This window comes from Schistocerca cancellata, chromosome 1, assembly GCF_023864275.1.
Source record: "Schistocerca cancellata isolate TAMUIC-IGC-003103 chromosome 1, iqSchCanc2.1, whole genome shotgun sequence".
NCBI classification, from domain to species: domain Eukaryota; kingdom Metazoa; phylum Arthropoda; class Insecta; order Orthoptera; family Acrididae; genus Schistocerca; species Schistocerca cancellata.
In genome coordinates, this window is record NC_064626.1 from 1184097835 (window position 1) to 1184110501 (window position 12667).

The 12667-nt window shown below is 42.9% G+C and overlaps 1 protein-coding gene across 1 annotated transcript in view; it reads right to left on the minus strand.

The window, feature by feature from the left end:
- The window catches only part of LOC126141067 (glutamate receptor ionotropic, kainate 2), a 766326-nt gene that overhangs the window by 375125 nt on the left and 378534 nt on the right, over nucleotides 1-12667 (minus strand). The window contains exon 4 of the mRNA XM_049915243.1: nucleotides 10547-10708. Coding sequence (XP_049771200.1) covers nucleotides 10547-10708 — 162 coding nt within the window. The remainder of the gene's footprint in view (nucleotides 1-10546; nucleotides 10709-12667) is intronic.

Here is a 12667-nt window from a genome sequence, read left to right on the forward strand (position 1 = left end):
TACTGCTAATGGAAATCAAATGTTTGTACATATTTAATGGTTATTTAGCTACTGATCCAGTTAGTGTGGATAGAAAGACATGCATTATTTAAATGGGTGAAATAATTTACTAATAACAATTACCTAAATAGAGACCAAATAAGATTAGAATGACTGTCAAGAGTAAAGTATAGCTTTCAGATGTTCACTTGCTTATTATTTATTCATCAGAGATGAAATTTTCATTAAAATATATTTTTATCTTGTTTTCCAAATGACGTTCACAGATTTTAGTCAATCAGTGATTAGTTTTCCCCATAAGCTACTGACATATAGATTTATAAAAAACAAACATCAAGCAAAATTAGCAAATGAAGTGTTACGTTGTTATACAGAAAATATAATTTATGACACTACTTTACTATCTAATCCGGAAATTTCGCCATTTTATGACGAAAAATTACGACTGTGTCAGAAAAAGTAAAATAAAAGTCACACCACATCTAGGATACTGCAATTATCTTGCGGTTTTATTAGTGTCTGACGAACTTATGAACTTCGACTTACGTTCTTTATTGAAGGTTTCTACTGTCGATGTTAGATAAACAGCGTTAGCTTAACGGCGTCATGTCAAACCTGATGCATATTGAGGTAAGTAATCCGTCTAATGAATCTCACACCTGCACTACTTAACAATGGAGAGTTTCAAACTGAATTTGACTGATACTTTGAGTAGTTAATATAAGTAATGTAATTCTTACGTCAAATAGACGGCTTGACAAAAAATATGAAGAACCCAGAAGTCCTTAGAAGACGTCATTGTAACTTCGTACCCATACAAAACATCGGCACGGAATGGAATGTAAATTATTAGAGCTGCAATTCTGTGACAGGAAAAATGGCCACTGGAATGCATTAGTCTTGTTCATGTTTAATTTTGTTCATGTTCAGTGTTGTTCGTGTTTAGTGTCGTTACGAGGTCTGCTAGGATATATGAGGGTCGTCAACAGCCTCATATTTTGAGTGATCACTGTGATGCAATGGAAATTCCGCGTACTTGTTTGAGACAACGTTATTAGCACCTGCTAGCGTTACAATTGAGCCTCATTACTGGTCTTCATTTGACAGGATGGTCTAACCGTGCAATATCCAAATCTGTAGGACATTAAGATGTGGTATTCTTGTCAACCACGTCTGACCACCCCAAGAAGGGGCCCATTGTATTGTCCACCATTAACATCTGCTATTCAAGAACAAGTCACGGAGCCTGCCGCTGTGGCCGAGCGGTTCTAGACGCTTCAGTCCAAAAACGCACTGCTGCTACGGTCGCAGGTTCGAATCCTGTCTTGGGCATGGATGTGTGTAATGTACTTTGGTTAGTTAGGTTTAAGTGGTTCTACGTCTAGGAGAGTGATGACCTCAGATGTTAAGTCCCATAGTGCTCAGTGCCATTTGAACCCTTTGAACAAGTCACGGGGTCACTACAACATTCTCTGTCATCCTGCATCACTGATCAGAGACAAGCAACTGCCAACCTGAGGAATTACCAAACCATCCATAGGCTGCCATTAGCACCACAAGAGGGTCCACTGTATTGAGCACGAAGCACATCAGCACCTGCCATTCGAGAACAAGTAATGGTGTCAGTACAACAGTCTCTGTCATCCCACACCACTGATAGGAGACAAGCAGCACCTTGGCTAAGGAATTACCGATCCATCCATTGGCTGTCATTAGCATCACAACACAAACGCCTTTATTTGGAGGGTTCTGTGATCGGAAAGCACAGAGAGCTGACGAATGGCGTCGCACAGTGTTCAGCGATGAAATGCTTTTCGCAGTACCACCACTGAACATCGTAGGCGAGTACAGCGTGACCCGCGCGGAGGTCCTAAGCTTCCATTGTTTTGGAGACATACATCGGAAAGAAGTAAGTACAAAAATGTTCAGGGAAAGACAGGAATCAGTTAGGAAGGAATTAAATAGAAAGTGCAAGGCAGCCAAGACGAAGTCGCTGCAGGAAAAATGTGAAGAGATCAAAAATGAAATTATAGTCGGAAGGATTGACTCAGAATACAAAGTAGTCAAAACAACCTTCGGTGATATCAAAAACAACGGTGGTTACATTGTGAGCGCAGTGAAGGGGAGACCTGTCTGACGACTTTATAGAGGAAAAAACCCGAGCTGATAAGGAAGACATACCGGGTGCAGTATTAGAGTCAGAATTTAAAAGATCCCTCAAAGACTTGAGATCAAATTAAGCGAAATGGATAGGTATTCCACGATCGAAATTTCTAAAATCGTTAGAGGCAATGAAACCAAACGGTTATTCAAGTTGGTGTCTAGAAGCGATGAGAATGGAGACGTACCATCAGACATTCAGAAGAATATCGTGCACACAATTCCAAAGACAGCACAGGCAGATAGATGCGAAAACTATCTCACAATCAGTCTGGCATCTCATGCATCCAAAATTATAAAAAGAATAATGTACAAAAGAACTAAAAAGAAGATTGAGGGTCTGTTAGATGACGATAATTTTGGCTTTAGGAAAGGTAGTCCTGACTTAGCGAAGCAATAATGAATAAAAATCAAGACACTATCATCGGATTTGTCGATCTAAGGCAAGAATGAATAAAAATCAAGACACTATTATTTGATTTGTCGATCTAAGGCGCTGATGAAGCCCTTCGCTTCTACTGTTCAGTCTGTAAATGGAAGAAGAAATGACGGAAATAAAAGAACGGTTCATACAATGTTGTCCGAACAAGATACAGCCAGGGAAAAAGCACCACAGGTGCAAAGGTGGAAGTTGGTGCCAGTATCGTAGAGTTTCGCCACTTGCGCGAGATACACCAGCGTTATGGGAGACGCTGAGAATGAAGATACAGACTTCGCCGCGGCCAATTGACGGCCGGGTACAATCCGCCAGTTACCAGACGACGACAACAGACAGAAATCTACTCGGGAGATAGAAGAGCAGCTCTCACCTATTTGATTATAGATCATCGTCCAGGGCTGACTTACACTGGGAACGTCGTTTATTGGACTGGCAGAAGTGAAGAGACAGTTGTTGTAAATTGTATTTGCTATGTATCATAAAGGTAACCTACGATCATTTGCACTTAGCCATTGAGGACCTTTTTTGTGCTATATTACAAGCAGTGTTGCAGACTTTCTTATTCAACAATTCACAAAGATAAGTAAACCACTTAACTCATTTGTGTGACTCCGTTATTACTTTGTTGGAGTGTTGTAGAACCTTCTTTCTCCTATCCTGTAACCTGACCCTGGGGCATAGCTTTGTAATAGTGGTAGCGAGCAATTGTTTTAGCGGTGTACTGCACCAGAAGCCGTTTCACGAACTCACAGACTCGTCCTACTGTAACAACAGTGCCAAATCGGTCTCCACAGCAATAGCGACGAGGTTTTTACAAAAGTTAATGAGTGGGCTTAAACATAAGGGTGAAAGGATATCAATGATAACATTCGCAAATGACATTGTTATCCTCCGTGTAAGTAAATAAGGATTACAGAATCTGTTGCAATGAATGAACTGCCTAATTAGTAAGGAATATGGATCGAGAGCACATCAGAGAAATACAAAAGTAATGGGAAGTACCGGAAATAAGGATAGCGAGAAACTTAACAGCAAAATTGGTGGCTACGAAGCAGACGAAATTATTTTATTCTGCTACCTTGGAAACAAAATAACCGACGACACACGAAGCAGGGACGTAACAAGCCGGCTAGTATAGGCCTAAAGGGCATTCCTGGTCAAGAGAAGTCTGCTGGTGTCAAACATAGGCCTTATTTTGACGAAGAAATTTCTAAGAATCGAAGAGCTTAAGATGTGGTGCTACAGAAGAATGTTGAAAATCAGGTGGACTGATAAGATGTGGAATACGGAGGCTCACCTCCGGACTGGCGTAGAAAGGAACGAACAGAAAACACTGACAAGAGGAAGGGCAGGATGTAGTATATGTGTTAAAGCATCAGGAAATGACATCCCTGGTACTATGGGGATCTGTAGATAGTTTTGGAAGACGGAAACTGGAAATCATTCAGTAAATAACTGAGTATGTAGGGTGCACATACTACTCTGAAATGAAGAGGTTGACGCAGGTGATAAACCCCCGACGGGCGCTCCAAACCGGTCTGAACACCGATGACTCAATAAATAAATAAATAAATAGGTAAAATAAATAATGAATAACAGCAGTGTTCCGCCTTGCGTTGAGGTTTGAGAAGACTACGTCAATGACTTCAGGTCACAACTGGTAGTGGTTGATGGAAATTTATAGCACAGCGCTCCGTAACGGACGTACTGTGTACTCATGTCGACTCACGTGCGACTATACTGTGGTGCCAGTATTCAAGAGGACAACGCTCGTCTATACATGGCATGTGTCATTGGGCGGCATGATATTCAGGTACTCAAGTGATCAGCAAGATCCCGCGATCTATCCCTGATGTTACATGTATGTTCGAGTGCCAGTATTCGGGATATCAAGGACAGGTTACAACATTTGTGGATCAGTTTTCCTCAAGGGAGGATACAATGGCTTGATGGGAACCCTTTATAACCGAATCATTGCTCCAAAAAGTGCTCGCTTACGGTCTATTTGATGACATATACGGTTGGATAGAAAGTTTTCTTATAGACAGAGAGAAGGATGTCGTCCTGAATGGGGTGACTTCAACAGAAACGAGCGTAACTTCAGGTGTGCCCCAGGGCAGCGTAATAGGTCCTCTGCTTTTTACGATTTACATGAACGATCTGGTTGATGGTACTGACAGCGGCATTAGGCTGTTTGCCAATGATGCTGTAGCCTACAGGAAAGTAGTATCACACGAAAGTTGTGAACAAATCAATGAGGATTTGCAGAAAATAAATGCGTGGTGTAATGACTGGAAGTTATCTCTCAATATTAGTAAGTGTAACCTACTGCGTATAACAAGGCTAAAATCCCCATTAATGTACGAGTACAAAATAAATGCCCAGTTTTTGAAAGCGGTAACATCAGTCAAGTACATGGGTGTGACTATTCGAAATGATTTCAAATGGAATGATCAGATTACACAAGTAACGGGCAAGACGAACTCTAGATGGCGATTTATTGGTAGAATCCTGAAGCGAGTCAGTCCTTCAACAAAGGAAATTGCTTACAATATGTTAGTTCTTCCAGTCTTAGAGTATTGTTCGTCTGTATGGGACCCTAACCAGTTGGGTCTAAGTCAAGAGATTGAGAAGGTCCAAAGAAGAGCGGCAAGATTCGTGACTGGTACATTTAGCCATCGCGAGAGCGTTACAAATCTCATAAAAAGTTTGAAGTGGGACAAACTTGCAGACAGACGACGCGGTAAACGGAAGGGACTGCTTACTAAATGCCGGCCGCGGTGGTCTACTGGTTCTAGGCGCGCAGTCCGGAACCGCGGGACTGCTACGGTCGCAGGTTCGAATCCTGCCTCGGGCATGGATGTGTGTGATGTCCTTAGGTTAGTTAGGTTTAAGTAGTTCTAAGTTCTAGGGGACTGATGACCACAGAAGTTAAGTCCCATAGTGCTCAGAGCCATTTTTTGCTTACTAAATTCCGAAATCCGATCTTCGCCGAGGATGTAAAGCATATATTATTACCACCAACATTCAAATAGCACAATGTTCACTATTCAGAGATAAGGGAAATTAGAGCTCGTACTGAGGCGTTAAGACATTCGTTTTTCCCTCGTGCGATCCGCGAGCGGAACAGAGGGGGGAGAAATATGGTTTTGGTGCGAATTGTGCCGTCCGCCACGCATCGCTTGGTGGGAAGCGGAGTACATATGTAGATGTAGATTGCTTGCTTCCAGGCCAGAGGGGATATGACGTCGTACTGACAAGGGCTTACACTACCAAATTCTTCGTAAGTTTTGCTCGATATTGTAGTCACTGAGCAACACATATACTCTCTCAATCCCCGAAGTTCCACTGTGTTTTCTCCTGCCCTTCTGAGTGCTTCACACTATTTGCAAGACAGTGTAATTTCCTTGAAAACGAGGGAAAAAAACAACTAAAAGCTGAAAATCACGTTTGCATTAAGGTAGAAGCAAAGAGTCGTGTGGCGTTGTAGGCTATGAGACGCCTGAGATACGTATCGTATTGTGTGTGTTGACTGCAGGTGACTCTAAAGGCGTGTGTATAATGTGGTGTTATGTTCGTGCTATAGAATTATCAGAGACAGGAGAGGGTGAATACCGGTGTCGGCAAAGAGCCGACTCCTCTCGAATAGCGCTAACGTCACCGCCGAGCTCCACATTGCCGTCCGACGAATGCAGTACCATCAACAATATCATATGACCACACGAGGTAACACACTGCGGAGAAATTTGGAATTTAATGACGAATACTGGCACAACGTCCACTGATCAGGAATTTTACGCTGCCTCATCTCCTCTCGGTCAAATGCATATGACTATAATTTTTCCACCCTGAGAATCAAAGCCGGCCTACCTTTAAATGGATCGCTATTGCGCAAGCGTGCTTTAGGCTACGGAGGCGGTTATTTTCAAGTTTTCATTGCAATATTTTTCTTAAGTGGTAAATAATAATGAGATTCCAATTTTATGAGCCAGGCAGCACAACGGAAAGTTAGTAAGTGGAGCAGACAGAGAGTTGTCCGATTATATAAAATTAAAAATTCATAATAAACCGGAGGTAGCAACGGTGTGTATGATAGACCAGGAGGAATTAAGCTGAACACAAAAATGACATGACTTTATGACAACACAGAAACTAAATCATTTGATATAGCTTCTCTCACGTACAAGGATCGAAAAATGACCATACGGTTTCCAAATACACTTTATTTAACTGTAACAATCATGACACGAAAACTACCGCACATTTTCCAAGTACTCCTCGTAGACTATATGGTACGCGTGCCTCTGTGGCTACTTAACTAATTCACCTGTTCACTACACGCTATAGGCTGGTGCTGAATCCTAATGGTGGACAACCCACTTATCAAGATATTTGACGGTAGGAGGTGACGTCAGGGTTTGGAGAAACTAACTACTCGATGTGTTCCTGTGTCCTGGATTAAATTAAAATTCTCTGTTGATTTTTTTATAGAATGATGTAACGCTCTTGATTGTTACCAGTCCATTACAGATGGGCATCAATTACAGTGACTGTAGGAAAGAAATGGTGTATGTGCCAGCAACAGGGTTCATTCTGTTATTTCTTCGTTACAAGTATTAGCCTCAAACCACGAAGTTACAAAACTCTACTCTGTAATTGCTCACACAAGTCTTCCACTCTGAGCAGTTACAAATGGCTCTGAGCACTATGCGACTTAACTTCTGATGACATCAGTCGCCTAGAACGTAGAACTAATTGAACCTAACTAACCTAAGGACATCACACACATCCATGCCCGAGGCAGGATTCGAACCTGCGACCGTAGCGGTCGCGCGGTTCCAGACGAGCGCCAAGAAGCGCTCAGTCACTTCGGCCGGCAAAAATGTAAAGTGACCTAGATGGTTGCATGTGATTATTCGGAATGTCACTTTGTATCAAGCTGCTTGGTGTATCTTTATCCATTTCGACGAATGAATTTGTCAATAAAAAGAAGATGAAGTGTGACTGATCGAAAATAAACAAGAAAAAAACAATGTACAACTAAACCAGTGTTGCATGAGATCGTTCCATTGGGTTTGTCATTCTTTGGGTCATTGTAGTGTTTGCTCTGTAGATACATCACCTTTTAGTGTTGCGTAGAAACGTTGCGAGCGATTCAGCCATGAGTCGCACGATAAAACGTAATTCAAAGCAACGTTGAGCCTGACTTACATAATATGGACTGAAGCGTGTGTGGAAGTGATTCCGAAAAATTGATAGCCGTGGCCATGAAAGTCTTGTGTGTATGGAGCCGCGTAACACTGCAAAACAACTGTCTGGTCAGACACAGAGTAAAGGCCTCTAATGTAATCGTAGCAAAAGCCAAAACGTTGTTTTTGTTCAGTATCACTAATTTCACAATATGACGAGGCACTACACACCGTGTTATGCTAACTAGCAACTGTCGTTGAAGCCTAAGTAACGGTATGATATACAGGTTGTTTGAAAAATACTTTGAAGACCGGCTCCTTATACCAAAACAAGGAAAAAAGCTCGTGTAAACGTATGTCCGAATTATCGAGTTATAAATGAAAGTCTACAATTTAAGAATTCTCGCTGAGCAACATGTAATGAAGGCTCGAAATGTCCTCCTCTTGCTTGTAAATACGCATACACGAATCATGGATGTTCGCACCCTTTCAGATATTCCTTGACGGTTTCGAATGGTTTGGCTAACTTTCATGACGCGTCAACGAAGAATCTGAGTACTGTGTAGACCAAATGCTTAGTGTGCCTCCAGAAGTAATAATCAAAAAACACCGAGACCGGGGAAACATGCAGGCCGTGGAACTGGTCCTCCTCTACCTATCCATCTGTCACAGCAGATTGCCGGCCGTGGTGACCGAGCGGTTCCAGGCGCTTCAGTCTGGAACCGCACGACCGCTCCAGTCGCAGGCTCGAATTCTGCCCCGGGCATGGATGTGTGTGATATCCTTAGGTTAGTTAGGTTTAAATAGTTCCAAGTTCTAGGGGATTGATGACCTCAGGTGTTAAGTCCCATAGTGCTCAGAGCCATTTGAACCATTTGTCACAGTAGATACCAACTAATGGATCTCGAACACTTAGACTGAAATGTGCTGGAGCTCCATCGTGCGTAGGCCACATATTTCTTCTTATTTACAGAGGTACATCTTCTTGTAGGTCTTGGAAGGTGTAATGTATAAAGTCCCTATAGACAGCACTTGTTCAGATGTTCAAATGTGTGTGAATTGGTAGGGGACTTAACTGTTAAGGTCATCAGTCCCTAAGCTTACACACTACTTAACCTAAATTATCCTAAGGACAAACACATACACCCATGCCCGAGGGAGGACTCAAAACCTCCGTCTGGACCAGCCCAACAGTCCATGACTGCAGCGCCTAAGACCGCTTGGATAATCCCGCGCGGACAGCACCTGTAAGACTTGCTGGTAGAACGTATGCTCCTACAAGGTTTTTACATACAGTTCCAGCCCACACTGATGCTGATATCTAGCCTGTATTGCAACGGGAGAATTGCGATCGGCCCATATTTGTTGCTTGTTGAAATTTGCCATTCCATATCTTTCAAATCTAGCCTCATATATAGATCAGACTTAAGAGAGCAACAGCGGAAAGGCAGTTTATGCAGCAAACCGTCGGCAAAAATTCCCCTATGGTGGCTGATAGACAGGCATAAGGACCTGTGCACGTTGAAGATGCGGATACATGAGTTGCTCATGAAGTATCCTCCACGATGAACATCAAGATGTGCCACATGCCAGGTGCCACTTGTCTTCCTCTGATACCTGGCTCTTCTTCAACAGCCTTGATCAATGTGTAAGTAACAAGTATTCTTCCTCGGTCAACACCGTGCGAGGTGGCGCAGTGGTTGGCACACTGAACTCGCATTCGGCATGGCGACGGTTCAAAACCTGTGACCGGCCATTCTGATTTAGGTTTTCCGTGACTTCCCTAAATCGCTTTAGGCAAATGCAGGGACGGTTCCTTTGAAGGGAAACGGCCGACTTCCTTCCCCATCCTTCCCCACTCCGATGGGATCGATGACCTCACTGTTTGGTCCCCTCCCCAGAATCGACCAACCAAACACCCAGCCTCGGTCAACACACCGTAGTGCTAGGGATCCCGTCTTGGCAACCCAACGATACACAGCACAAAAGACTGGATGAATCGGCTGTCTTCGGTCTGCAAAAGCCGTCTATTCATCCGTGCAATCTTCTGTCTAGTACCATTCGCGCGGAGGTACATAAAATTCATGTGCGTCTGCTCATGAAATGAGTATCCTGCCATGTTTGATAGGACCACTTTCAGTTAACTCACTTCCGGTATTTCATATACAAAATTAATGCGTTGAAGACAGGCGAATGTCGAATGTAAAGCAAGTCTCCCTGACAATACAACGCTATCTAGGATACATGAGTCAAAGAGGTGCGTAGGTAAGTGAAATTGTTGGGTCATACATGGAAAGCCGTTGAACTCAACTTTCACTGAAAACTCGAAAACGAATGATTTTAGGACATGTCTTTGTATGTACTTTTTCCCTTGTTCTGGTGTAAGGCATCTGTTCCAAAAGTTTATTTTTGAAACACCTTTAACTATAGATAAATGTCAAAAACATACATAAGCTCTGTAGCACTTAGTATACCTATATGAAGCAAAATTCCAGCTGTGAATGCTTCTAGCTTCCGGGACTGTTAGTTCCTTTCTCAAGGAGGAAAGAGAATATCTACAGAAGATTAGGAAAGAGGGATAGATCACTCAGACCCTTGACTGTGGTCAGCCCATCTTTGAGGTTTAAGTAAATCTGTTGTTAGTACTGGAACTTCGCATCCTGACGGCATCTGATACTGGTTAATAAGTATCCTTTTGCTACTTACGCAGTAAATTCTTATTCATTGTGGAATGCTGTTAGTCTTAATTTCTACTTACCTTTCTTTGATGCGTGGAAGCTGTCGTCTTTTGGAACGTATTTGATGTCGTACTTGAGCGTGGTTTTCGGCAGCAAATGTTTGTCTTTGTTGATGCGATACACTGCATACTTGAATGCCAGTTCTGTGCTACTGTCTTTTTGATCTTGTGTAAATACAGCACCTGTAACAATAAGATAAATAAACATTAGACATTTCGTTAAGTGAATCACGTCTAATTGCAACATAATGTTACTGTTCGACAGCTTCCTGGTCAACTAACTCGTAGAAAATCATGTTAGACAGGTAACAAATAATAGTTCCTTGAGAAAACATTAGTTTATCTGCACTTACATATATACGAGGGTAAGTCAATTCCTATCCACAATTTAGTTACATTTTTGGTTATTTTGGTAGTACTGTCGTTTTACGTTGATGATGCAGGCTTTTTTTATTTGTTGTTATAACTTTGCAATTTTCAAAGCTGTTAGGTTAGTTTCGTTATCACTGCCGTGCTGTTTATCATGGCTGCTCCGCTGTCTATTTTCACCAAAGAAGAGCAGAGTTCAGTGATCCGTTTTTTGTGGTCGGAAGGCATATCAAGGGCCGAAATTCATCGACGACTTTCGGTACAGTTCGGGGACAGTGTTTTGCCAAAATGCAGTGTATACGAATGGATTGAAAAATTCCGAAATGGTCGCACAAGTGTTACGCACGATGAAGGAGCCGGACGACCGTTTACCGCCACAGATGAAGAGACTATTGATCGTTCACGTGATATGATTCTCTTACACAGACGATTAACTATTGACGAAGTGTCACATCGTCTGCGAATTAGTCACGGTTCTGCCTACGAAATCATCCACAACAGACTTGGGTTTCATAAATTTTGTGCAAGATGGATCCCAAAACAACTCACACAGTTGCATAAACAAACGCGCTTGGACACCTGCAAAAAACATTTGGTTCGCTTTGGTAACGAAGGAGATAACGTTTTAGACAGAATCATTATGCTAACGAAACATGGATCCATAATTACGAGCCGGAGAGTAAACGGCAGAGTATGGAATGGAAACATCCAATTTTGCTGCGCAAGAAAAAGTTCAAGGGATAACCGTCCGCAGGAAAACTGATGCTTACGGTTTTTAGGGATGCACAAAGTCCAGTACTGGATCATTACGGGAAAAGGGGCACAACAATAAACAGTGTACGTTACAGTGAAATGCTTACTGCCAGGCTAAAGCCTGCAATTCGAAGCAAACACCGAGGAATGTTGTCAAAAGGTGTTGTGTTGTTGCACGACGATGCCATCCGCATACTGCTGCCCATATTGCTGACGCGCTCGAGAAACTCAAGATTGAAGTACTGGATCATCCTCCATATACTCCCGATCTTACATGCATCCGCATGTCCGAAAGAATAGACACCATATCCATATAACTATATAGTTCTGACAATACCGGCCGTGACCTGATTCAACTGCGCGGATGCACACATATTACCCGAACTCTTACGGGACTTGGTAAGAATGTCTTCCACGAGTAATAAGTGTGTTGGGTAGGGACACTACGAATGTAGTGTGTGGACATATAAGGTGAGAATGTCGGTCTAGCGGGAGGCGTGCTCGAGATAGTCCCTGCAGTCGCGGTATCCTCTGTGCCCTCGGTGGTTCAGATGGATAGAGCGTCTGCCATGTAAGCAGGAGATCCCGGGTTCGAGTCCCAGTCGGGGCACACATTTTCAACTGTCCCCGTTCATATATATCAACGCCCGTGAGCAGCTGATGGTATTAATATATAATTATAATCTATAATAATTGCTGAACCAGCACAGTGAGGCGAGGAGTGCTGGTGATGCCAACAAACGAAGGCAAGTTCGTTCAGGCACCGCATCATAGCTGGAGGGTCGGCTCTGTTAGTAACGAGGCTTGGGGGAAACTCAAAGACACGTCCTGTCATGCTGAAATTCTGTGCATGTCGCTAGAACTGAGGAGAATGACTGTCTATTAAGCTTCAGTGTAACCAAAACAAGCTGACAGATGACTGTCCGCCTGATACACTCTTGTTGACTTCACCGCTGCCGACCATGGTGGCCGAGTGATTCTAGGCGCTTCAGTCCGGAACCGAGCGACTGCTACGGTCGC